The following is a 27784-nucleotide window of genomic DNA, read 5'->3' as shown; positions in this document are numbered from 1 at the left end:
TATATATATATGTATTAATATATGGCGTTATAAAACAGACCACAAAAATAAGTTGCGTTGCATTTTGCCGGATTTGATTTGTTCAAGTAGCTGCAGATTTGAGACACACAAAGCCGAGCTAGAATCAGAAAACAAGCAAACCTCGTCGCATAGCTCCGAGAATTTTATGTCCATCCATTTGGGCCTCTTTGCGGACAAGACCAAACGGGTCAACACTTCGGACCTTATCCAAATCGACCGGCGGAGGATGGGTCACCAAGTCACGATCTCGAGATCCACGTGCCGGCCAGAGGCCATGCTGTTGCGTCTTTAATGACTTGGTGCTGTTACTCTACCTTCCATCCTAATTGATAACTCATAGGCTGTTTATATTGGATTCACCAATCACCGCCTCTTTTAGTTTGGCACGCAATTGTTTCTCTTCCCCCTCTTTGCTCGAACTCCGACATCAGCAGCGGGAAAAAAAGGAAACATCCGCTCTCTTCTGCGGCCTCGCCTTTGATCACTCCTCCTGTCTTTTCCAAAGATAAGGATTTGGGATTTTAGAGAGGGAGAGAAGGGCTCGTAGGTGAGGTCTCCAATGGCGTACGTGGACCACGCGTTCTCGATCTCGGACGAGGACATCATGATGGAGACCTCGTACGTGGTCCAGAACCGGCCCCCCGTCAAGGAGATCGGCCTCGCCGTCTCCCTCCTCGTCTTCGGTACCCTCGGCATCGTCGTCGGCATATTCATGGCCTCCAACAAGGTCGGCGGCGACCGAGCCCACGGTATTCCCCAATCCCCATCCCTCCCTCCTCTATGAACCCTAGGTAGGGTTTCTCTCTTTTCTTGCTTTTCTTTCTGATCGGTTTCCTTATTCTTGCTTGGGGATAACTAGGGGTTTTCTTTGCGATTTTGGGGTCGATACTCTTCGTACCGGGGTTCTATTACACGCGGATCGCGTACTTCGCGTACAAGGGGTACAAGGGCTTCTCCTACGCCAACATACCGCCAGTTTGAGGGGTTTTCTTTTCTTGCTCTCTTTTGATGTCTTGATTTGGTAGCTCTTTCGGGGATCTTTTGATACAAAGCAAAGTTATAAAACATAACTAATTCAAGATACTGGATACTGTTGTTTATAGCCCTTTTTAGGGAAATTGTAACAATCTATTAAATAAATAATGTTTATAGTGAAAATCTTTGGGCTTGTAGCCGCTACTGTTTACTTATTCTCTAATTTCTTCAGTATTAATCTGCTCGTTGACTCTCTAGTAAGCAAAGCGCTTAATTTGTGATTAGCGCTATCATTCTTATGATCGGATTCACAGCGACAAAACATGAGTTGTAAACTAGATCAAATTAGATCCGCATTTTGAAGCTGAAGGTTTCTATAGGAGGATTTTGCTATGCTGTATTCAATATGATGGGGAGAATATTTCTTTTATTGGTTCCAGCTCTGTGTATCATAATGAGCAGTGATACTGTGGCAGTGCCCATGTTAGCCCCCTATATACGAAATATTATCTTACCAATGAACACTTTTGGCAATAATTTAGTATCACATAACACATTGCAGCCACTCAAATTATGCAATCAAATGCTTCACCGTGGTTCAGGTAAACTATTGTCTCAATGTCCATCCTGCCAAATGGGTGTTGAATCCATATTTGCAGTTATTAAGTCTTCTATAGCTTCACATGATCCATTAGAATTCACTTATGCATGCGTGTCGCTTGCTCTTTACATCAATAAATGTCATTACTCTTACAGATGTACTTAGCCTCCGAGAGAAGGGGTTGTCAAATCTTTGATATACTTTTCAAAGACTATTGGGTTTGGACATGCTTTTTTCCATTGTTCTTTTTTCCTTCTTTTTCATCTTTCCTTCATCATATTCCCTTTTCGTCTAAAACATTCTCCCCAGCTAACCTTAATATGCTCTGGTGCCTAAAACCAAGATGTTGCATCAAGGCAAAGATTACAAGGGATTCATGGCATTTTGTCTTGAAGTCTATGTTCAGAGTCATCGAAAGCATCAGGTCTCAATAATGGTGTTGAGAATGAATTCATGAGAAGTTTCAAAGATGAGTAAGTAATTTTCAGGTCTCTGGAATTTGTTGCATTTCCAGAGGCATAACGTAATGGATGCTTGTGGTCCCTTCTTAAAAGTCTAACTTATGCCTCCAACACTTCCTCGTTATTGATTTTGATAAATTATTTTTATGTGTTTCAAACTTTGGTTACTATTTGAGCACAAGGTCATATCGTCATAGTGATTGTCTGATTAATGTAAGGATAATTTTAGCATTTTTTTTTTGTATATATTTGCTTAGGATCTACCGGACTTGATTGACCTTGCTCTAGCTTTAAGTAGTTTGCTCCATTTCTCTCAAGGGAGAGGTCATCCCCGTGATTTAGAACACAGAATTATGAATTACATATTACACTTGATAGATTGCATTTAATTTCCCTTAAGCATGGATTCCTTTCTGGATTATAGGGGACCCCTTTTTTCTCCTCCCTTCCTGTTTTTCTTTTTCCCTCCTTGTTCCTTCGTGTTTGCCCCATTAGTTTGTGAGCTCTGGCTCTGATAGAGCATCATGCCAAAAGTGAAGATCAATAAACTACTTGTTGCACTGTTTGCGGTTGCTCAGTGAACTTCTTCATGCTCATCATTTTGCTTCATCCACATTCTTCATCTCTAATTAGCTTTTATCCCAAGAAATTGCTGCACTGCAGAGAAGGCCACAAGAGCAGATATCTGAATCTCATAGTGAGGTACAATCCTGCTCGTGTTCCAATATAACAATATTCATGTATGACATTTCTTTCTAAAGGATAATATCCTTGCCGGTCGCATTTGTGATCAATCAAAGGTGAAAGAAAAAGGGACCCTCCTTTCCGAAGAGAAGAACCAATGTATTATAGCTTCTCCGGTGCTACTATTTCATGCATCTAGAGGAAAATATTGCGATCAATATTTTTTTCTATGCAAAAGCTTCTCTTAGTGGCATTAATTGAGAAACTATTTCTCGTTTCTTGACTAGACTAAATAATGTCTACCAATTAGCACTGTTATGAAACAGTTGCATGTAGGCATCAGTGCATGATCAAGTTCTTCGTAGAATCATGTATTTTAAGGAGATAGTGTGACATAGTTTCCATTGGCTATTTAACATCCTTTTGGGGTACCCATGGCTTTGTGACAAATGCCTGAGGGACAACATGCTTGATCTTTTAATGATGATGGGAAGGATGATATCGTGCTGTTGGAATCCAAAGGTAATATATGGTGTTAACATGCCAAGCTCTATCCACCATACTCATGCTTACATGAATGCAAAGGGAAGTTATTATTTAAGTCGAGGATGATTTATTAATTCGAGGATGTTTACTTTTTAGTAGAGAAGTTATATACAGTATAGATTTTGAGTTGCTCAACATGATGTTATGCGCTTTCAGATTCATCGGCATGCTTCATGAGTCACATATTGTCAGCCTCATTTTTAATTTTGATGATCTTATTCCAATGAGATAGATCATTTTAAAACCTTCCATGGCTTCTGTGATGGTGGGTGAAAGTTTCAAACTTGCTGAAGGTCAATAACATCAAAAAGCTTCATATATAATTTAGATTTGACTTAATTTGATATTTATGTTTTACTTTTTCAGCAGCTTTGTTAGCTGACCAAGTTAATAAATGTCAGGGGAAGGGTTTTTGGTAAATTTTTTTCCAGAGACTTCTGATACATTAGTTGTTAATGGTAAGGAAGTCCACAATCCTACAATTTTTGTTTCTCTAATTCGTCATTGCGCTTCTTCCTTTCCCTTCCCCTTCTACTAATCACACCTAAGATGCAACGACAAATAGTTTCCTTGTGCATGGTAAGAGTATTTAAGACACTTTTTATGATTTGCAGCCTGTTAATAAAACTTGGGAAACAATAGGAGGGAATTAGCTATCTCATTAGATCATGAAGTCACATGCCAACATACACATGGCAATGCATGGGTGTGCATGCCACACGGGTGCAGAGATGCACCTATATAGGACAATTAGAGATGTATAAGACAAATTCTAAGCAAGTAGTTTGAAAGGGATGAATGAAGGATGCGAAATGGTCGGTGGAATTCCAGTGTGATGATAACAAACTATATTCAGGATGAGTTGGTCTATAGAAATGGATCAAGGCTTGAAAGGACCTAGAAGAAAAGGATAGTAGAACCCAAGAAATGTTTTATTTCATGGAGAGGGTAGTAGTGTAAGTGCAGCTTGTGTTGGAATATGGAGAGGGTTTAGTGGCAACTCCAACTCTGAGAAGACCAAATTTTCTTGAAGTTGGAGATGGCAAATATGGAATTAAGGTTTAACAATAAAATGTGGATGGAAAATATAAGATATGATTTAGAGTTTTTCTTTTTAGCAACAGTTTTGACAACAGTATGATTATTATCTTTGAAGATGAAATAATGTTTTACTCAGATCCACTTAATCACAATACTTTTGTGAATGCCCCTTCCTGCCGTACTTAGCTGTTGCTTATTCAATTTTCATATCAGTTTATTACTTTTGTTTGTGGAGAAAATTAATAAATGTGCTATTCAAGCCTACTAGTCTTTTCCTTTGCCAACCGTCTGCCTGAAATCATTTGTCAGAAGGATCATTTACATGGATGCCTTTTGAGCTCTGTTTAGGGTCCGCTGAATCATCATTGCCATCTTCCAGGATGAAACCTGGAAAGATGTCTGGTCATAAAGAAATGACGATATCATTAAACTCTGTATTAAAAGATTTGAACCTTCATACCATTATACTCTTTTGGTGGAGGAAAGTAAAGATGGTGAATCGGCTTCGTATTGGTACCTTTCTGGTACTGTACATTATTTCCCATATAATCAAATGGCATACTGGTAAAGGTTGGAATCCTTTTTCCGTTTTTTTTTGGGACAATCACGACAGATGGGAGCCTAGTCAAAATCACGAGGTTCCTGGTATGAAAACGTAGTGACTCCACCAACGGAGCCAGTTGGCACCTTTGTTATAGATTGATACTTAAAAACTTGTATGCATGTCTTCTGATCTTCTCATTGAAATCAGTGTAGTCCAATTTAAATAGTTTAATGTAAATTTTTCCTTTTATATTTAAGAATGATTCCTGTGATATAGCTGACAATGGTCTTGTCTATCTTTTTTATGATGTTAATTAATATCTGTTTTTTAGACATTTGTGCCCTTATCATGCTTCGAAAGATCATGCGATATATTACGGAGAAGAAGATAACTTAAGTTGCCGAACAGTTTGTGCATGCTGTAAACTTAAAAATTCATACTTGGGAAGTCGAAACTTGATAAAAATAATAAAAGAAAAACCATGAGTCATAGGCTTCTTGCTTCCAGGATATGCCATTTCATCACAGCTTTGCTTTACTATCCTTGCAATGAAATGCCTGATCAAGACGCTGTTGCAGTAGATTTTTAATGGACTAGTTGGACTATTTTAAATAGATGAGACCCACCCACACACTAATTGACTAAAAATCTCATGAGATAACCATAAGAATGACCACGGTATATTTTCATTTGTTACTAACTTACTTAGCCATCAATTTATATCTGCTTGATTGAGGACCATGTAACAAACTCATTTTTATCCCTATACAACCAACTCATTTTTATTCAGGGTTTCTGTATTGGCTCTCATGTCAAAGAGCATGAAGTTTGAAGCTTCAATTCAATCAACTGATAAACGTGGCTATTACTAAGGTTAAGTTGGTGTCCTTTCTTCAAGAAGTTCTCATAACATGTGAAGTTACCGCATTGACACAATGAAAAGCTTGCATGACACTTTTTAATTGAGAACGTCTCTTTTTGCTATGCCCCACTAGTTCATTGTGTCATTTCTTTCCACATATTTGCTTCCTTGTTTGCTTGATTGTAGACAAAGTGGTTAAACAATTTTTGTTCACTTTTGACTGGTGAAACTCAAAGACAGTTCTGGCGTATTTATAGAGGTTAAAAAAAGTCTAGCAGGTAATCATCCGACATGTCCATATTCTTACACATGCCGCAAGGTTTTGTAACTGTAGAATCCTGGAGCTAGTTCGGGTTAATCTTTTGTGTAGTATTAAAATGAATTCCATAAAGTTTAGAAGACATCATAAGTTGAGTCAGTTCATAAGGGATTTCAGAGCAGGTTTCAGAATTGTGTGGTGCCTTTGATGTGGGTCAATGCAAAATGATGTATGTGGGATATTTGTTGGGGTGTTCAGCAAAAGATGTAACATATGCCAAATGGATGCCAAGATTATTGTACCATCTGAAAGCAAAATCACACTATCGTCTGCTGCTTGCAGCTATGTTTCGCTTTGCTCTGACGGGGCATAAAAAGTCTATCCACCTAATGCCAGACAAAATAAAGCTTTATGAGGTGATAATCACTAATTAAAGATGTCATTATATTTTAACATACTTTCTCTTCAAGGCAGCCAAACGACATGGTCCGCAGCCTTTTATGATTATTTTATATGATCATAATGTTGGTAGTCGATTGATTCTCTTTCATGTCAGGCAAATATTTGCGGAGGGCCGCGGATGATGCAATGGAGTCAGAATATATTTTTTTCTTTGGATGCAAAACCAGTTGGTGGAATTCGGATTTACCTTTTAAAGCTGTGTTTTGATTTGATTGAACATTCATTTCGGAGATGGTTGAGAAAGCTTAAGGCCAATCACGGACGGCTCGGTGAATTTTACCTTACCCTTTGGATCAATTTCCAGCAAAATTTTGACCAACCCAATCGCTAGGCCTATCAGGCCTTTAGGAAATCGCTTTAGTGCCGTGCAACGAAAAAGGCTCGCCGATGAAACTTGTCCCCTGGAGTCCGTCAAAGTGCTAGGCTCGCTCCTCCATCGGAAGAGGTCGATCATCAACCATGATCAAGCCAGGTGCATCTTTTTCTCTGCTAACCAAAAGCAGAATTTGAGAAAAAGTTTAACCTGAAAGGGACTTTCCTTCGGGGGCCTTTTTCCATACTCCCGAGCTAACTCAGTCTATATGGAATGAGGACTTTTATGATATGACACAGGTTGAGGTCGAAATGGGGATTATGTATTGTATTTCCTTCCTCACTGTAAGCTGCCTTGTCCCTCCTCAACCATAAAAAAGATAAACACATTCCATGGACTTCGGCCTAAGGGCTCTCGTCCCCACGCAATTCTGCTCCTCTGTAGCAGTAAGGAACCGCCACTAGATTCTGGCTCTAGAGCGGAATTGGCATCATGCTGCCAAAGGAATTAGGAAAGTGAAATGTACGAGAATGGCTTCCAAACTCTGCTTAGAGAGCGGAAGGAAAGGAAAGAAGAAAGCTGATCAACGTCGAGCCTTCTTATTTTGATGTAGGTTGAGCGCGCTTTTGTGCCCATTAACAAGAGTCTTAGATGAGGCACATGGTTCTAGTACTAGCTTTAGTTCTATGTGCACATTGTTATATTACGTGAAAAGCAAAATACCTTGTCTTGCGAGTGTCCCTTGTTAACAAACGGAGGCCCAGGAGACTACTGCTTAGACCTCTCAAATATAACCGCCCTTCCAACGACATACGATACCAGCTGTTGGATATATGGAGATGATCGATCTCTATTTTGTAATTACACCTTCGTCACGCCTATCTACCGGGAAGAAATGGAATGGGAACGCTTCCATATATACCATACCGTGACGAAGGGAAAAGACCCTTTTAGGGAGAACCCCATCATAGAAGTAATCCGATTGAAAAGAAGAAATATTTTTTTTTCAACCTGCTCAACTTGAATTTCTAAAACAAAAATAGAACAAAATGGAAAAATCTTGAAAGTAGGACTTTAAGTCCTACATCATCTCTATCGTGGGGTTAATTTGGATTCGAACAAAGGAAGATAGAATTTTAAACAATGATCTCTAGGCCCGTCTAGAGAGAGAGAGAAAGAGGAAGAAGAGAGAGAATCTCAATTTAGGTTCAATTAGGGATCTGATTTTGGTTATCAATGGTGTGGGTCATCCCTGCATCTAACTAAGAGGAATCAAATTTTTTGAAATAAATAAATAAATAAGGATAAAATGGGAAGAAAAGAAGAATTAATAATAAGAAGAAGAAAACAAGAAGGAAGAGAGGGAAGAGGAGGAAGAGGCCGAGGGGTGGGTGACGGGGATCTGGCGGTTAGGCATGGTGGAGTTGACGATGGCGGAGCCCTCAGCAATGACGACGATGGCCAAGGACCACAGCCGCGGCTGGAGATGGTGGCAATCTGTGAACAGATCGAATCTTTCCGGTGCACGTAATGAACAATAAAATATACTGGTAAAAATTGTGCATACCAGCACCGGATTTAAAACTAAGGAAGTAGGGCCCGGCTTGAAGGAAGAACATGAAAGGAGTAAATGAGCTAGTTGGCAATGGCGATGGTAGATCTTACAGGCACCGAAGGAGGAATGAGCATGGCGATGGGCCGACAGTTCACAATGGTCGTCGATCGTCCGTACAAGCTCCGAAAAGCTTGTGGCGGCATCCTTATCTCCGAATAGTGGATGCTCAGATGGAGTATCGTGGTCTCCTATTTCGATCTCTTTCTATTTTTTTTATATTATTAGGCTGAAGCCGGTTGGGTTTTTTTAGTATTTAGTCCAATATGGATCTAATTTGTGCTGGTTAACAAAGAAAGGGAGTCTGGAATGCCTCGTCCTTTTCCCAGCGTTGGAAGCGTTGGATCCCATCATCCCAATCTTTGTCCACGAGAGCAGGAGGAGATGCAAGGGATCTCCCATCATCAATATCATGTGTCACGTCGATGATACTATACATCTCCATGGACAGCACCAGGATAGATGACAGTTGTCACTACACCCAACCGTACCTCCCTTTCTTGTGCTTGTATTCTTTCTATTGTCTACGTCAATTCAATGCTCGACTTACTCCTTTACCTCCCCCAGAGGTTGGTTGGAGCAGTTTGGTCAGCCCTCGTGAAGCTCCCAACCAAGTCCAATCAAATAGAAGAAAACATACAGTTTCTCCCTCCGCAGTATGTGATATATAAAGAATATAAACAATACAAAGGACCGCTTCCTACCGGGTTTGGAGTCAGGGAGCAGTTCTTACGAACCATCTCTCAGTGGTCGAGCAGGTCACTCCCACATCAAAAAAATTGTTAGAGCAACTTATACAACATAATAGATTTGACTGGCAAAAAATATTCGTATTTTTAGGAAGCACACCATATCACCGACGCTCGTAGCAGGGAACGTCTGGACGCAGGCGGCGGAAATTAGTGATATTTTCTTCTCAAAAGAATCTTTGACAGCTTGGAATATTTAAGGTTCTCATTTTGCCCTAGCAGCACCCTATACGATGTTCTTCACTTGAGAGCCTCCATCCTCAAGCTTCTTCAAGATCAACTTTGTAGGTCCGTGCTGAATGGAGGCATAAGGGAAAAAGCGGATTTCATCATTAGGAACCCAAATTTCAAGATAGTGGCAGCGAGTGCCTGCCAGTTATTCGACATCACGGTTCCCTGTACGAAGCTGAGAACTGCCTGGATGGACCTTCGACATGTTCGGAGAATGCTACTAACTAGTTTAGTTATTCTGGAAGGTAACTCGACCACGGTCATCAGCTGGATCCAAGGGTTCGAGAGCTGCCGACTGCGACCATCCATTGCTTCGAAACATCTGAATGATAATGAGGGATGGAGGGGTCGTTCAGGCTATGTATGTATTTAGAGAAGCCAACAGAGCTGCGGATTGGGTGGCCGTCTATGTGGCCAACTACGCCAGTAGCACCTTATGGGTTGGAGATGGGGAGCTATCTCGGAAGCTCTATGATATTCTGTTTTCTATTTTTATTAGATATGTTCATATACATATTGTACGAATTATTTGCCGAGAGAGAGAGAGAGAGAGAGAGAGAGAGAGCGAGCGCGAGCGAGCGAGCGGAGGAGGGGAAAGAAATATGGAACCAGGTTGGTTTAAGTCGAGCATAAATATCTTCTTTCTGAATTTTATTATAATTTTGTTATCTGTCTTTGAATTATAATTATTTTAGAATTGCTTGTTTCGAGGTCCGTGCGCAATGCAATGAAGCGTCGCACTGGCACTGTCCCCTAATTGCATGTTTCGTAAATAAGTTCTGATCGGAGGCTAAAAGTCGACACTGATGTTGACCGTGCGAAAAAGAGAGTGTCGGAAACGGGTAGGTCGCGAAGCCCAGCCCACCTGCCCCACAGTGTAGGGATCCCATCACATCCGCTCCTCCTCCCATCACAAAAGATTCCCAGCTTTATCAACCCGAGCCCTCCACGTACAAACTCATGGTCACAGTAGACGCGTGTCAGAAATCGAGTAGGTAACAGTTCAATGTACGGTAGAAGACCAGATTCTGCCCCATGCCATTACTCCACGCGTCGCGTTCTCTTTATTTGCAGGTTAAACATATAAAGTTTTAAAAACGGTACACTGGAGACACGTACTCATCGTCGCCCAGGTCCGGATTCCACCCCCCCAATTGGAATGGCATCCTCGTAACTTCATCCACAACGGGGCACTGTTTTATTTACCGTGAAGCTGGAGAAAGAGAGGGAGAGAGAGAGAGGCAAAGAGGCGCACTCAGATAAGGGAGAGGAGAGAGTGAGAAACCAAGGTTGGCCGGAGATGTGCCTGACGACGAAGAAACCCGGGGCTGGAGCACCCACGCCGGAGTCCGGGGAGGAGTCCTACGACTGGCGGTTTGAGGCGATCAACGGCGGATCGCTTCGTCACGTGGACCTCCAAACGGGATCCAACGGCTGGGCTTCCCCACCGGGCGACCTCTTCGCCCTCCGCAGCCGCCACTACTTCTCCCGCCGCCTGAAGACACCCTCCGGCAACTGGCTCCTCAAGCCCGCAGGCGTCGACTGGCTCCGGTCCGCCTCGCGCCTCGACAACGTCCTCGGCCGTCCGGATAACCGCGTGGCGGCCGCCCTCTGCCGGGCCCAGGCCCTCGGCCTCTCGCGCAAGGCCTTCCTCTTCGCCGTCAACCTCCAGGTGCCCGGCCGCGAGTGCCACTCCGCTGTCTTCTACTTCGCCGCCGAGGACCCCGTCCCCCCGGGCTCCCTCTTCTACCGATTCGTCCACGGCGACGACGCCTTCCGCAACGCCCGCTTCAAGATCGTCAACCGGATCGTCGATGGCCCGTGGATCGTGAAGGCCGCGGTGGGGAACTACGCCGCCTGCCTCCTCGGGAAGGCGCTCACCTGCAGCTACCACCGCGGGGAGAACTATCTCGAGATCGACGTCGACATCGGGAGCTCGGCGATCGCCAACGCGATCCTCCACCTGGCTCTGGGCTACGTGACGGCGGTGACGATCGACATGGGGTTCTTGGTGGAGGCGCAGGCGGAGGAGGAACTGCCGGAGCGGCTGATCGGGGCGGTTAGGGTGGCTCGGATGGAGATGGGGTCGGCCACCTACGTGGAGACACGGGGGAAGGCGGTGGAGATCGGGAAGCCCGGGTTCCGGGTCGTGGCCAAGGTCAATCACCACAGCCAGAGCCCGAGGGCGTCCAAGGAGCGCGAGGAGGATGGTTACAAATTCTCCCCTTCTTCGTCGTTTGTTTTATCGAAAAAGATGTAATCTTTAGCAAAAAAGATGCAATCTTTAGCCGTTCTGCTCTAAAAGGCCCGGTTTTTAGGTTTCGTAGACAATAATCTTTCAGTTCGGGGAGAGATCGCTGGAGATTGTTTTATGCTTGCCGGATGATCCATTTATTAGTCTTATTTTTTGATGTCCACTTGGCATTTGCTGTTTGATCATCTCCTTCTCCTCCTCCTCCTCTCTCTCTCTAGCTAGCTCTCCCTCCCTCCCTCAACAGCGGTAGAGAAATATTCCAATCATTTGTCGATTCTTAATCATGCTTACGAATAGGGATTGCACAGATTCTCTTCCATATTATTAGTTATGAGTTGTTTTGCTGGTGCGGGAATCTTCTAGGCGAAACCGTGATGATCTTGATGTTCCGTTTGGTGGGCTTCCTTTGTCTCGTTATACATCATGAAACCCGTCTTAGATGTCATCCACTGTCGACGGTTTCTTTGTCCGTCTTGTGACACGGAAAGGACAGTGGCCTTCCACTTGTTTAGCTGTTGGAAAAGATCAGATTTTTCTCTCGGTTTGTAGAAAGTGGAAAGCATTGTTATGTGACATTATGTTCATTAGATCAGGGCTGGAAGACGAGCAAGGATAGTTATTATATATTACCACAGTAGAGGAAAGGTTTGAGAGAGAGAGAGAGAGAGAGACGTAAGGTTGTAATGCATATGCAGTTACTCAAAACGAGGTTTACATGAATGACTTGAAGATTGCAGGAGGGGCTATGGATGGCTAAATTAGGTTTACTAAGGTGTTACTGAATGTTTTCTGTTGTAATACATAGGCAATTACTCGAAACAAGTTTTGCATGAATGAGCCAAATGAATTTAGCTCTTAAAATCTTCCTTGATTTTTGATTCTTAAGGAAGAAGTAGAAGTAAAAGCCCATTTCCTGAAAGCCTCTATACCATCAATTGGTGTTAAATCTATAAAACCTGTTAGCATGAGATTTTATTAAGCTAATGTTGTTGAGAAAGGGAGAGGATGAAAACGCTGAAAAGGCTGTTGATGTTGGACTCACCGCAATAATAGACAAGTTAAATGACTTCCTGCCATTTCTTTTATCTTCAGAGTCAAACAAGAGGATTTTCATATTGAACAGATGAAAGAGACTGAAAAGGCTTGTCCCTCTGTCTTTGATTCCGATGCTTGGCATGAGACAGATATTTCTACATTGCTCTCTCTCTCTCTCTCTCTCTCTCTATCAGAAGAATGGATTATAAATGTGTAAATGCCTAGTATGTACACATCCAATACAATTGAAAAACAGAACATTACTCAATATAATTTGGACTATTGATAAGTCGGATCCAAAGCACCCCCCTATAATTACTCGTCACAAATCCAATTTGTAGCACTTTGGAAACACGCTCTCTCGAGCTTCTTCGGATGTCATGCATGAGCGGATAAGCAGCTTCGGAACTTGTCTCACTCTGGATCCATCCCATCATCATTGAATTTCAAATCACACTATTTTTTGCCCATATGACTGATTGGACGGAACTTGGTGTCTCCCAGCTCCCCTCTCATGAGGGCAAAAAAAATCCCAGACCTTCTTCCAAAATCCAATTCCATTGCAGAAAACTGGCACGTGACCCATATTCAGTTCGGTGCTCCCTCACTTCCTCCCTGCAAAAGTTTAAAAAAACAGAAACAAAAAAACAGAAGAAAAAAAAAAAAAAAAGCCAGCTACTGAGACACCATAGATATCAACAGTGTAATAGATCGAGAGAGGACTCTGATGGACCAATAGTGCCATGACCCACATTAAAAAAAAAGAAAAAAAAAACTCTTTTTTGCTTTTTGCCCATCTTTTTCTCTCTTCGGGTCCATTCGGATCGGATTAGGTCCGTTCTGTAAACCTAGACCCGACCCAAAAAATGATTCGAGTCTAATTTTAGGATCCGACCCAAGCCTGCGGGTCCTAAAATTCGGATCTACGCGTATCAGGCCGGGTCGGGTTTCGGGTCGACCCGACCCATTTGCAGTCTTACACACCATAGCCTAAATGTTCCTGAGCAGCATATGGCTATCGCTCACACCACCAGCACTCCGCTGGATCCAACCGATGACTGTCGTCGAATCGTCCTCCAGTACTACAACACATGCAGGCAAAAAACGTTGGACATAACTCAAGCCGGAGCAGGCTGCTCCTCAACTCCGCCTTCGAAATTGAGATGTCGAAGATCTGGTAGTCCTTAATCGCAATCACTCTGGAGTTCGGACCTCTGATCATGAAGCCCGCCTCTCTCCTGCTCCGGCCATTCAGTACACATCCATCGAAATTTACCTTGAGGAAGCTCGGAGTGAGGGCTCCCAAGCGAGCAATGTTATCCTCAGAAATATATACATTCTTTTTTTTTCCTTCTGGTTTCCAAATGAAACAATTATTCTCTAAAAAATAAAATGATAATGCTCTAAAATCTATCGCGTGATGTCTTTCCTGCTTCTGGTTCCATGCTTCTTGCGTACGGGCCATGGTGATTGCTTTCTACAAATCACCCTTTGCTTCCTAATCGCGGCATTTTTATTTTCTTCCTCATCCCTCACCGACGTACTTTATGAAATGTCTTTGGAGCCCTCTAATTTATCCTATAGGTCCCTCCCAAGATGAAAGCATTCTTTAGAATTGCTCTTCCCATTTTTTATATGTCCTCTGCTCAAGTTGTTTAAATGCATGTTTGTTGATCTGGTAACAAGCTTTATGGTCTCTACTGAGCGTGGGTGGTCCTGATAAAAGAAATTATATTCTAAGAGTATGGATGCCGGGAATCACAGCTGCTCATTCCAGTAGGCTTTATTCATCAAACACTTACTTAGTGCGCCGTTATGGAAACGAGCGGTTGTGATTAGCCGCGTATACAACCTTATGGTGCATGCTGTGTCAGATATAATTTCCCTTATGATAGGCTGGATAATCCAATTAGACAGCTCCTTAACCAAATAAAATAAGGGAAAACCTAGCCCTGTTGGATACGCAACTTATAGTGCAATGAGTCGGCTCATCTGGCATTCGAATTTAATATATAGTTAAGCTATGCTGCATGCATGGTGTCAGGCCAATGCAGAAGTTGATAGATAAAGGAAGTTTTAAACTTCCGTCCAGGTCAAGAAGTATCACTAGTTTTTAGGTGATTCGGGAAGGGAAAAAAAAAAGTTCCAAAATTATTGGTTGGGAGTGCTTCGAGGTGTTAATTTATGCAAGAGTATAGCATGTGCTTCATGCTTGTGTAGTGTTTGAGGGAAGGAGAGACGAGGAGTTTAGATTCTAATCCATTATCTTATTTTATATTACTGTATTATATTATAATATTATTATGTGTATTATTATGTTAAAATCATAATATATTATATTATATTGCAATAAGATTGTACTATTAATAATACATTACTATATTATATTACATCATATTATGTTATATTATTATGCTATAGTATTTAATATTATATACACTATATTATAATATTTTTATAAAAAATAATAATATTTTAATATGTAATAATATATAATATTATATTATACCATACTCCACTATGTAATACTATACAATATTTTTTATTATACCAAAAACACTTGCTTATTTTGTTTATTAAACATATGTTAAATGTCACAATACTTTAGAAATACATAATTATCGAACAACAAATAACTTTTTATACAAAATCTACTTCTAAAAGCTATACTGCTCATAGTAATCTCAAATAGGCCCGAGTCAGCGTTTTTACTTGCGAAGTTTTCTTGGGAAGTGCTGCTGCGGCTTATTATCCCAACCAAAGGCTTGTCTCCGGTGCCTATGCCGTGGTTGAAAGAAGCCTGTTGCTTTTGGCCCAAAAAAACAAGGAAGCCCAGTTGCCAGCGGCTTCGGTAATGGCGAACTAATGGAGATAGTATGATTATGAAGTTTCGAGAGAACTTGGTGGTCCATAACTTGAGCCTTTGTACTTCATGCAAATACCAATTGCTTTTCAGGTATGCCAAGAGAGGCGACATTTAAGTACTCTGGCTCATTACAATGGTAAAATCTTGGGTTATGGCAGCTTATGCCATGATATCGTATGGTCTTTATAATTCTAAAACATTTTAATTTTCGTCCTTTTAAATTTGTGGAATGTTTTTATTTTGGTCCAATAATCCAATTGGAGTTATAGCTTAGCCGGTTGGCTACTCTCTCTTCTTTGGAGAAGTTACAAGTTCGACTTAAGCTTGCGGAACTCGCAACCTATTTACCATGACCATTCAAGCTTTTGGATAATCTATCATCTCTTATTAGTCCTGTCTCAATTTTCTTCTGGTTTTGGCTCTTCAGTTCATAGCTTGGACGCTCTTGATCCCCGATTTAGTGCCTCTTCTTCACCGTGTTAACAAGGCAAGGCTTTGAGGTGAAGTTTTGGTCAGAGGCTGACATCCTACTTTCGTGCGTCTAAATTTGACCATGTCACCCTAGGAATTGAAGGGCCGCTTGAATTCGATTCCTGGTTAAGACGCCAACAATTTTTCTTTTTACGGGGTGCGACCACGGGACACATTCAATGGGCGTACCTGAATCATGCAAATCTAGTATAAGTATATCCAAAAAAATCAAAAAATTGTTAACTCTGTGGCAGGGGACAGCTGCCTCCCAGAATCTGAATAAGATTTGCAGAACGTGGAGTGATTTAGAAGAGATGATACACGGTTAAATATGCTCCTGATTACAGCTCCGGTGCTCCGTTACCTGGAAGAGAAGCAAGCAGCAGCCTTTGGGCTGTCTTAAAAAAGTTCGGGCATTTCAACCCAAGATGGACATGGGTTCTATCTTTTGCACGAAAGAAGGATTCATCTTTCTTCGCACAAATCCATATTTGGATCGCACAATGGCCGCTTCAAAATCTATGCAGGAGGATGAATGAGACTGCCATGAGAGTGTTCAGAGTGCTTTGAGAGCTGTGTGAGGTGCAATCCAACTATCGAGGTCATGAAAGAAGATCAATCATTCCGAGATGTTTCGAAAGCATGTATTTCTTCTATATGCCTAGTCAGACATCCCAAGACTTCATAGATCTCGGCTGCTTGTGGGTGCGATCTGTCCCCAGCAACAAACATCTGAAGCCCACCCTTGTCTTCTATGCAACTCCAACCTGGTCTCCTTATAAAACCCTTTTCACCCATAAACTTCCGAATATTCTCGGTAACATCCCATTTACCAGTGCTAGCATGGATGTTGCTCAGGACAACATGATAACCAACATTGTCTGGTTCTAAATCAAAAATTTTTTGGGCTGCGTAGTTGCCAAGTCTACCATCTGAATATGTCCTGCAGGAGGCAAGCAGAGCACCCCAAATTCGACCATCAGGTTCAGCATCCATGGAGTTAATTACCTCTAAAGCTTCATGAAGCTTCCCTGATCGGCCGAGCAAATCCACCATGCAAGTGTAGTGGTTTAAATCAGGCTTGATCCCATAATTTCTAGTCATGCAATCAAACACCTTGCGCCCTTGGCTCACAAGTCCCGAGTGGCTGCAAGCAGATAGCAAGCTCAGAAACGTAACGCCATTTGGTGTGATTCCTTCCTCTTGCATTTGGTGGAATGATCTCAAAGCTTCCGATCCAAGCCCATGAATTGCATATCCCTCAATCATTGAACTCCATGCTACCGTATCCTTGAGAACCATAAGATCGAAACACCTTTGTGCTAGGATGATGCTTCCACACTTCACATACATGTTAAGGATGGACGTTTCCAAGTTTTTGTCATCTGAGTCCATGCCCAACTTGTTCCTTATCAAGTACCCATGGATTCCTTTACCTAATCTCAAAGCACCTAAATGGGTATATGAGAGAACCAGGCCCCGTATAACATCGGCACTCGGCTCAAAACCGGCACTCTGCATTCTCTGAAACAGATCAATAGCATCTCTGAACTGGCCTTGTTGGATAAAATCCCACATCATGACACTCCATGAAGTGCTGGTCTTCACTTCAATCTCTTCAAACAGCTGGATAGCCAATGCCAATTCTCCACATTTGGCATAAAAATCCACAAGAGAAGCTTCCAAGACCGCGTCAATCTGCCCACATTTCACTGCATAACAATGTACCTTCTGGCCTTGGTGAAGGTCCCCACACTTCGCAAATGCTGAGATAACCAAAGTAAGTGTCTCATGGCTCGGAATCAGCTCGGTCTTCATCTTTTCATAACAATGAACTACTTGGGAAACATCACCCATCGAGTAATTCGCCGACATTATAATGTTCCATGAAACAACACTCTTCATCTGAATCCTACTAAAGAGTTCCTTCATCTCTTTGAAACAACCAGCTTTGCTGAACACCATCAAGAGTGAATTCTGCACCAACTCATGACTTTCAAACCCTTTCTTAATTACAAAGCTAAACAATTGACTCCCTCCAACCACATCTTCCACAACACCACATGCTCGTAGTATGACTGCTAGCGTCACCGAACTGGGCTCCAAACCCTCCCGCTGCATTTCATGGAATAGCCGAAGTGGTTCCTGAGTGTCTCCAATCTCAACATAACCTGAGATCATGGAGGTCCAAGAAACTACATCTCTAACAAGCATTTCATCAAACAGCCGGCGAGCTAACCCGATAAAATCGCTCCTCGCATACACTTCTATCATTGTATTGCAGAAATAGATATCACTGCCAAAACCTGTTTGAATTCCAAGGCAGTGGATTGCTTCCCCGAGTTTAAAGTGCTCCGTCCGGGATGAGATGGCACGGTTGACAAGAGGAAACGTGTAGTGATCGGGCCGAGCACCCGCCTCTCGCATAGCAGAGAAGAGGGAGAGAGCAGCATCAAAAAGCCCTGCATCGACATGGGCTTTGATGATTGAATTCCAATGGAATGCATCGGGTTTTGACAAGGCCTTGAACTCTGAGATGGTATCGGTAAGCCCGCGAAATCCAGCAGTCAAAAAGATGCGATTTTGGACTCTGGAGATTGAACGGAATCCTCTGTGCAGGGTCAAGACTTGGACCTGTAGATATTCTTTGCATCGATGTAGCATGGACGAAAAAGTGCAGGGGTTGAGATCCAGGGAATGAACTGGTTTTCAGGTGGTCGTAGTGAGGGCGTGATGGCAATAATTAGGAGAGAGAAAAAAATTATTATTGAAATTGAGTTATAATAAAAGCTCTCCCTCACTGCTCAAAAAAAAAAAAAAACAAAAAAAATCGCCCTCCCTTTCTCAATTTTTTCTTACGCCATATTAAAGGAGGCACTAAAAATCTTTTAAAATTTTTGATTCTTACTCAAATTTAAAAATTAATAAAAAATAAAATTTAATAACTACTAAAAAGTAAAAATAGCTATTTAAAAAAAATAAATAAAGTCAAACTCGAAATAAGCTCTTAAAAAGCAATTAAACAAGATTTAGAACTTCGCAATGAATTTCTCTCCTTTTTCAGAGAAAGCTAGATTGCTTCAAAATTTTTACAAAAGTTGTGATTCGAGCTAGACTTAGTCTAACTACATGAGCCCGACAATCTGGACCCATCAATGGGTTCGGGTCTGTCTATATTGACTCCATCTCCACCCAATTGCAGTTAGACTTGCTTTTATCTCTGTAGCCTGCAACCATGTCCCATGTAGGGAAATTGCACCCTCTAGAGCTATGTTAGTTTTGGCTGGGTAAGTAGCGTGAACTCTAGTACGGGTTTAAGCGCTTCTGAGTTTTTGCCCTACTTTTCTTAGTTGCAGATGTCATCCAAAATCCACCATCCTTGCCCCACGTCAGATGGTTAAGAGAACAACATTCTATAGATAAGTTCTATCTATCTATGATCTTGAAAATGATGCTATAAATATGAATATTTCGCATCATAGGCAATGAGTAAAATAAATATCTTTTGGATCCATATTTTATACAGAAGGCTAAGAGAACAACATTCTATAGATAAGTTCTATCTATCTATCTATCTATCTATCTATCTATAAATAACTCTATAGATAAGCTTCCGAGAGATCCAATAGAAACATATTATAGATAAAGTAAAACAATGTTTCTTCCCTTCTTGAATAAATTTAAAGTATCTCACTAGACTCCAGTGCCAACTGTCTCGCTAACTGGGTTTACGATCTTTATTTCAATGTAATTCAATCAAGTACCTTATATGGACCTTAACAATGGCATCTCAACTTGCCTTACATTAATATGATGGATGGAGTTATTTGTCTTACTGTTAGTTTACTGGTAGGAGGATTGTGATGCAATTCTGCAGTTCTTTTAGAGACTGTCTCACTAACTGGGTTATAACAATTATAAATGCACCCAGACTACTCAATATATATATAACCTTCAATTACGATCTTTATTTCAATGTAATTCAATCAAGTACCTTCTGTGGACCTTAACTATGGCATCTCAACTCGCCTTACCTTAATATAATGGATGGAGTTATTTTCATTATTGTTAGTTTACTGGTAGAAGGATCGTGATGCAATTCTTTTAGAACCACTGGATTTTCACTGCATCTTGCACCCAATTTTGTAAGATATCCTTTTCTTTATGCTTCACTTCTTCTCTGACTTTCCTTTTGTTGATATCACCTGGATAGTATTTTAAATTTTTAGAAAACCTTTGCAAGAAAGGCTTTAGTCCTTCTATTTGTGTAATTGCATCTACATTTTGCAACTATCCAATTATGCCTCAGAATGGTAATGCCAGCACATAACTATGTGCTCGGTATAAGGGTTGTCACAAGGAAGACATACTTTTTCCTTGAGTTCGGATTAGAATGTTGTGGGAGAAGGAAAATATGGTGTTGCATGACTATTGTCATTTGCTGGTATTGATGCTTTCTCATTTAGCTCAAAGCCTTTGTTTCCTTTTGTTAATTATATAATAGGCCACTAATTTTGAGTTTAGCTTTCATAATTGTGGAAAGTTGTGTTTTGCAATATGTAACATTCATCTCTTTTGACCATCAAGTGCCAAAGTTCTATGTGTCCTTTACATGATTTGGTTAAAGCAAAATCATTTCTCATTGCAATAGCATGCTATATATATTTTGTAGTGTTACTATTTGTATGTGATGAAAGATCAGCTCATTGATGAGTCTAAGAGTTATTGAAGCACATTTTTTCTTTTTGTTGACTAGAGAAACCAGAGAAGAGTCATCAGTTGGGCTTTTCATATTTGAATCTTGTACCTAATTGTCGTGTAACCAAGTCTCTTTCTTGGGTAACAAAATAAGACTCCCATTCAGTCGGTGTGGTAAAGGAGATACCTACTTGTCGTTGTGTAACAACCTTCTCTCTTCAAATTTTCTTCCTTATTGGTTTTCATACGAATGTCTTTTACCAGAATAATCACGTAGACCATGTTCAGGGGCGAATAAAAAACTTCTGTGTTATTTTGACTAAAAGCTCTAGTGAAAGCCATGATTCACTAAGAATGAAGCTCATTTAGAACATATTCGTTCCTACATAGTAAGATATGAATATCTTACCTCATGTGAAATGCATCGACACTGGCTTCAAATATAACTAGCCTTTAGAATGTTAATCAGCAAACAAAAATAAATAAATAGATAAATATAATTATGGAAAAGATTGAATCAGTCATGCAGCAATATCTACATTATTTGTTGAACCTTCAATTCATTGCTTGGATTTTGCCCAAACATTATTTCAGTAAAATCTCTACTAAAAAATGTGATTTTGTTTGCTCAAGCATGATTGTAAACAAGCAAGCTTGATATAACCTGCTCATTTTTGTTCTGCAGCATAGGATAAGAAACCAGTTTTTCCTGTGTTTGACTTTCATTTAATTTCTTGTGTATGATCGCATTGAATATCTACCTGCGCAAATTATTGATGTGAACAGGAAGATTTTTAAGCAAGACAGCGATGCATGAACACGATGGGGCTTCTGGATTCCAAGCCTGATTTTGGGTACACATCAAGATGAATCAATTCTCTGTTCCCTCTATCAAGATTGATTTCATACAGATGTTCCTTGGAAAGTATAATTCCAATTAAAACGCTGCACAACTTATACTTTTAGAATTGATTTCTTTCTGTATATTGTTATTTCCGCATGCTGTTGAGAAGTAGATGTTGATGGATGAGCCTTGATACAAGCAACAGTTCTCATTAAAGTATTAGACAAATAATTCTGTTAGAATTGGTTTCTTTCTGTATATGCAGTGTGACACTGTTGATGGTTTTTTTTAGAAAAGATAATATTGTCGTTAGTTGCAATCACGGGTTGGATGTCTAGTTATCCAAGCTCTAATAATAATATCTCGTACCTGAATCAGCGACTCATTTTATTCTAAATATTGGAGGAGGACTGAGATATGCCATTACGAGACTCCAAATCAAGTTGGAAATAAACAGTAATTATAGTTAATTGAACGAATAACCAACAACTTTATTTTTTTTAAAAAAAAAAAAATCAATGGAGAAGGGTTCCAATCCTGCCTGTTATTCCCACCCATTCCATCTAATCTTGGCCAGAGTCTATGCCTCTAGATAGATTGGCCCAAGAGCGCATCGAATTGAGGTTTTGCTAATCGGGATCAAAGTAAGAGCTGATGCCATTATAAACCGAAATCCTGAACTCTTGCTTAAACCGGGAGAGGAAATACCATCTTAGCAAATGTTTGGTGACCATCGATGTAAAAAGTTGGGAAGAGAAAGGTGTATATATTCATGGATCGTAGGTGTATATATTCATGGATCGTTGATCAAAAAATTTGGGAAGGGAAAGGTGTATCTGCAGCATGGATATAACCAAGGTTTTGTACCTGCAGCATGAATCTAAACAAGGTTTTTTTTTTAGTGCAGTGGGGGCCATCTGTATAAAATATGAATCCAAAAGATAGTTATTTTATTCAGTTGTGAAATATTCATATTTGTAGCATCATTTTCAAGATCTTCATGGAATGTGTTCCAGTTTCCAAGGCTGCCCCACATCACATCCGGACCTAATCTCCACCTTCTCTCAGCAATTAGATAACAAAACGCAACATCTATATTGCCATATAAAAAACTACTCACTTATAACACAATATAACAATGAGATAAAACCATTTCGGGGCATCTATATTCAAGCCTAAATTTACAGGAAAGTTTGAAAAGTCGAATTCTCCTACTCTCACCAACTTGATAGTACTTTATTCAAGATCCATTAAATGAAAACTCGACTAAATTCGCATATATTATTTTCTCCTAGAAAGTTATGAAGGAAGAGGGAGCAAGATAACAGCTTTTGGCGAAACTTTAAGGATGCGCGACTAAAGTTGGGCAAATCAGGACACGAAACCCTCCTAATATGTAATAAATCCCAAACATAAAAGACAGAAACGCACTCCGACACACCATTCCCACGAATCATGCTTCAAATATATCTCAATGGATCGGAATCCATCAGAGATCATTTTTCCACACTCTACTCAAAAAAACTATTATTTCTAATCAAAGGAAAATAAAGGAGATAAAGTGATGAGAGAGCTTACAGAGATGGTTCTAATGAATCTTCCTGCGCGGGGGTTGTTTCTGGGAAGCTAATCTATATATCCAATAGACCTACAACAGAGGCAACAAAGCATACTTCCTTAATCCAGAAAGAGAGATGAATCACAAGATCGCTCCATAAAGAGAGAGAGAGAGAGAAGGGGTGGGGGGGGGGGGGGGGGATTCGATGGATCGGAGGAGAGGGTACGCACCAAGGCCAAGACGTGGACGGCCAAGAGAACGATAACGAACAGAGACGCGTTATCCAGAATCCACGGTCCAGATGTCGTCGTCGGTCTCCTCTCCGCCATTGCCCAGATCTCCAAAAGCTTCAAAGGCTCGCACCCTCGCCGCTGGCCAACGAAACTCCACCTCGCCACGTCGAGAGAAAAGGGAGCGAGGCTTGAGGAGCTGGTTCGACCACAATTACGCAAACATCCTCCCGGCCCTTGGTCTATGATTTGATCTTGGGCGTACCATGTCCAGCGTTGAGACATATACTACTGGTTAGGTTAGTCCGTCTGTGGGGGTCGCACGAGCACGAGTAAAAGTCTTTATTTTGAAAAACTTCCATGTAATAGTTATGTGATGCAGGGTGCAATGTATAAAAACGCATATGAACATGTTTGAGCTGGACCCGGCACTTGGCCTACCGGGACTAGTACAAATTGGAGCTATGCATTTTTTGCAGACATGACTCCCCTTGTTTTTTTTTTGATGGTATACATATGACTCCCCTTAAGAAGAAATTATGCCGCATATAGGGGTTTGTATACAGTGAACGAATCCCAACAATTGGGCCGTAGAGATTAGTTAAAACTTCAAAGTTAACACTTGTAATTTTACATAAAACCTCCCATCAGATGTCGAGATTATAAGCAAGATCCATAATGGAGTCGACCCCTCAGCCATAAACACAGAAAAGTACCCCTGCCTGTCAATTCATTGATATACAAATAATTAGTTCTTCGCACGTGACATGCAATAGTTCCGTTCTATAGGAAATTAGATAGAAAAGCATATATATATATATATATATATATATATATATATATATATATATATATATATATATATATCAAAGTTTGTACCAGTCTAACTAATTACGACTGCAAGTAACATTTACACCTTTTATATAGAAAACATTTTAATCAAGATTTGAGAAGGTACCCGGGGTTCGTACAATAGGCAGCCCTTTTTTCCTCTCTTTATTTAGAAGAGAGAACCAGAGAGATCGAGAAATTATTTGATATTCAGAGCTTCTGTAACCCACTAGTTCTTTGAATTGAAGTAATGATCCTTGAGAGTATCAGAATGTCAGCACGGCAAGTTGCTGAGATATCTGTCTGCTCTAGGCTAGATCATGATCATTCATGAGTTACTGTCAGAGCAAAAGATGGAGATGCTTAAATGTTTCTCAGTACATTTACACTACGCTACTGCTTTTCTGACTTTCATATACTTTGAACTCGTAGGTCTTTGTTTTTGCCACCATACATATCTATATAACCTATATATCATAGAATATGTGCAGGCCTTTCGCACATATAATTTATTTAAAACTAAAAAAATTGGAATTCAGAAACTTTTAGTTCCTACAGCTTGCAGCTTTGAACTGTTCTAAGCCAACTGTAAGAACAGATTTTCTTTACAATGTAAAACAGAAGGATCAAACTACGGAGTGATCCCCTTTAGATGCACCGAAAGGCTGAGTTTTAATCTTTTAGTCATAGTACTTTATAGTTCCATGTTGTATGTATAGGGCTACAGAAAATTACAGCATGGTGAAAGTGTTTCATCTTCCATGACTAGCTGTAAATTTTGTGCTCCAAGCATGTACTACAATGTAAGATACCTAGAATACATATTGGCCATGTCTCCTGGGACCATCAGCAGGAGCCTGATGATTTGCTGATTCATGAAATAGCCTATTTGCCCATCTATCTTTTCGTTGCACGGTGCAATGAAGATAATATCATAGCACTCGAACAGTCTCGGTCCACCTATGTTAATATCATAGCAGATATTTGTTATCTTATTTTAATGGATATAATATGTTACTCCAAAATATGGTTATTGATGAATTCAGCTTGGTCTTCTATTTAAGAAGTGGCTGCCTGCTGTAATGGCAGCTTCAGAACTGCATCCCATGAAGAAAATTGATGAGCCATGACTGCAACAGCAGTTGCTCCAAATGTTGGTCAAGGTACTAAAATCAGCCCCTTATTCTCTTTCCATATAGGTTGGACCTTGTTGTATTGATTAATAAGAAGACTTGTTTGCAGCAGCAAGAAAACAAAGTTTATCCACAAGCATCCGAATCAGACTATTTATGAGTGTTTTGCCTTGCGTATTTCATTCGGTTATGTTCTTATTAGACTGAGACCAAAACATGACTATTTATCTTTAGAAATTAGTGTTTGACTGGCGAGTATCAACTATCTACCGAGTATTAACTATCTATATGGATTATGCATTTGCTTTTGTTTTCCCAAACCCAAATAGTTGCGGAAAAGGCTGGATTGTTATGGTTACATGTCCACATCTAAACTGTAATTAATATTGGGCTAGAGATCAGGGAAATGCATCTGCCTGTCAATTTAGGTGGTTCAAGAAATAGAAGCTGTCATTGGCTAAGATTCTTCTCCCTCCATCACAAAGGCTCTATTTCTTGAACTGCTTAACCATCAAGTTCTGAATGCTGTGACTGCTATTAAAAGGACACAACTGAACTTGTGGAACTCATCATGTCCTTTCATCATCCAATTTGTAACTAGAACATGTTTTGACTCAAAACCGATTGAAATTTCTTTCAACATATAAAATTAAATAGGTCCAGTACAATTAAGTTAGCCACATATTGGCTCAGCCTACCCCAGTTTTGAGCCGAGTCAGCTCAAATATGGCCTGCCTAGCCCAAGTTGCACTCCCACCTAAAGACAAAGCTTTTCTGCTTCGATTTCCTTAACAGACAAGTTCTCTAAAATAGCATGGATGGTGTTTTATCCATATCTCTATCAATCCTTTATGGAGCTAACCTGCCACCTTTGCTGTTGGAATAATTTGAGATGGTGGGATGTTCCTTTTTTTGAGACAGCCCCAGTTTTTTGAAAAAAATGAGCTGAAATAAACTTCCTTCTCAACTAACAGCTCTGCACCATAATTGGCTTTATTTTGATGATTAAAGAAAAAAAGCTAAATCAAGATTCGCCGTTTAGATACCAGACCCCGTATCGATACCATACTAGCACAGCATCGATACAGTACAGTATAGATTTTTTTCGGCGTTCTGAGTGTTCGTATGCCGCTCGTACCGAGTATCAATACCAAACAGGTACAATATGATATGTTTTGTACCATCCGATTCGGACCAATACGGTGTATCTTGAGCCAAATAATGATAGTAAAATTGATTTACCAAGATAAACTATTTTATGTGGCATCTAGCCCAAACCTTGCCTTTAAAAACATCATCCATGTGTATTACATAAAAAGGCACCATGTCATCAACCAAATTTTAGAGTATCACGGTATATTTCGAGAATTTATAATCCCACATCTATTATAAGATAGATTCTTCTCTGTCTCTATCAAAAACATTGGAGAGACACACAAGGATAAATGCACCCATTGGAAGTTTAGCTCTGCTTTTCTCCATTCTTGCCTAACATCTTTATTAGTTTGCATCTTTTGATGTAAAAATCTCATGTCCTTTCATCATCCAATTTTTTGATGGTCACAGACCTAACTAGTTGTATGTGTGACTGTGAGCAGGTAGCTGGAGCTATCAGTGGTGTGCCTGTCATTAGTTTCTAGCCAAGTCCTCATGATTTGAGTTTTCAAATATCAACTTATAGTACGACTAGAAATATCTTGTGCAATTCTGGCCTTGTGAAGTAGTTGAAAATTTTGGTCTCTGTTGCATATTTAATTTGGAGAAAATTAAAATCTACATTCTGGGTGTAGGGGGTATGTCGACATAAATTTTCTTAGCTGACCTCAGCATAATAGTTACTACTATTCTGGTAACTACATTTAAGTTTCAAAAACACTGCTTTAGCTGGTTTAACCATTGTCACCTGCATACTTTAAAGATAAGAAGACGCCAAGTGACGCCGATCGAATGACATTGACATAAGCCCATAAGCAAGAGACTCTGACCAATATGAAATATATTGGATCTATGGATTGCCTTCCACCCGGCAAATGACTTAAATTCTGACTCTGTGCGTCTCTTTTGGCCTCCTTCTTGTTAGCGGCCTCGAAACCTTAAAACATGGCATATGGCCAAACTATCTCACATAAATCTGTTTCTTATCTCCTGTCGCCACCTGATGCCAGGCTTTGCATGTCTTCTACCAACTGAATACAAGCCTTAAAATTAATGACAAATGGCTCTTCTACAAGCCCGTATGAGGAGGGGATTTACATTATGAGAAATCAAAACTCATAAATTTATAGGCACATCGTCTTACTTTTCCAAATCTACCCTGTTTGAATGGTTAGATGGTTACTTTCAGGCTGGTGCCAAATGGACGCATAATCCCAAGCGGTGTGCTCTCTCAACTGTAAGGTGCACCCTGGATCTAGAATTACCGTAGGTGCAGCATCGTTGGGATGGCTAGTGGGGCTTAAATGACAACTTTAGATTATATCTTTGCAGAATAGCGGCACCAACT

General features: G+C 40.5%; 3 protein-coding genes across 4 annotated transcripts; 2 read left to right on the top strand and 1 right to left on the bottom strand.

Annotated features, from left to right (window-relative positions):
- The first annotated feature begins 377 nt into the window (after positions 1-377).
- On the top strand, positions 378-1207 carry LOC103714089 (uncharacterized). The gene is made up of 2 exons (XM_008801222.6): positions 378-770; positions 881-1207. The coding sequence occupies exons 1-2, from the start codon at positions 581-583 to the stop codon at positions 1000-1002; spliced, it is 312 nt and encodes a 103-aa protein (XP_008799444.1). The 5' UTR covers positions 378-580; the 3' UTR covers positions 1003-1207.
- A 9217-nt stretch (positions 1208-10424) lies between these two features.
- On the top strand, positions 10425-11778 carry LOC103714088 (protein ENHANCED DISEASE RESISTANCE 2-like). The gene has a single exon (XM_008801221.6). It carries the CDS (start codon positions 10662-10664, stop codon positions 11619-11621), a length of 960 nt encoding a protein of 319 aa, XP_008799443.4. The 5' UTR covers positions 10425-10661; the 3' UTR covers positions 11622-11778.
- Positions 11779-16169: 4391 nt separating this feature from the next.
- LOC103714086 (pentatricopeptide repeat-containing protein At4g35130, chloroplastic-like) lies at positions 16170-23589 on the bottom strand. Of its 2 annotated transcripts, XM_039127810.3 has the most exons (3): positions 23318-23589; positions 23108-23177; positions 16170-18689 (listed from the first exon to the last, which is right to left on the bottom strand). In XM_039127810.3, the coding sequence occupies exon 3, from the start codon at positions 18649-18651 to the stop codon at positions 16603-16605; it is 2049 nt and encodes a 682-aa protein (XP_038983738.3). In that variant the 5' UTR covers positions 18652-18689; positions 23108-23177; positions 23318-23589; the 3' UTR covers positions 16170-16602. The 2 variants fall into 2 exon arrangements, with proteins under 2 accessions (XP_038983738.3, XP_089782465.1); XM_089926339.1 differs by lacking the exon at positions 23318-23589 and having other exon boundaries at positions 23108-23270.
- Positions 23590-27784: the final 4195 nt, after the last annotated feature.

Source organism: Phoenix dactylifera, chromosome 11, assembly GCF_051530095.1.
Source record: "Phoenix dactylifera cultivar Ajwa chromosome 11, Ajwa_hap1_PhDact_Kaust_v1.1, whole genome shotgun sequence".
Lineage (NCBI taxonomy): Eukaryota > Viridiplantae > Streptophyta > Magnoliopsida > Arecales > Arecaceae > Phoenix > Phoenix dactylifera.
The sequence above is the reverse complement of the archived record's forward strand: the minus strand, read 5'-3'. Positions and strand labels throughout refer to the sequence as shown.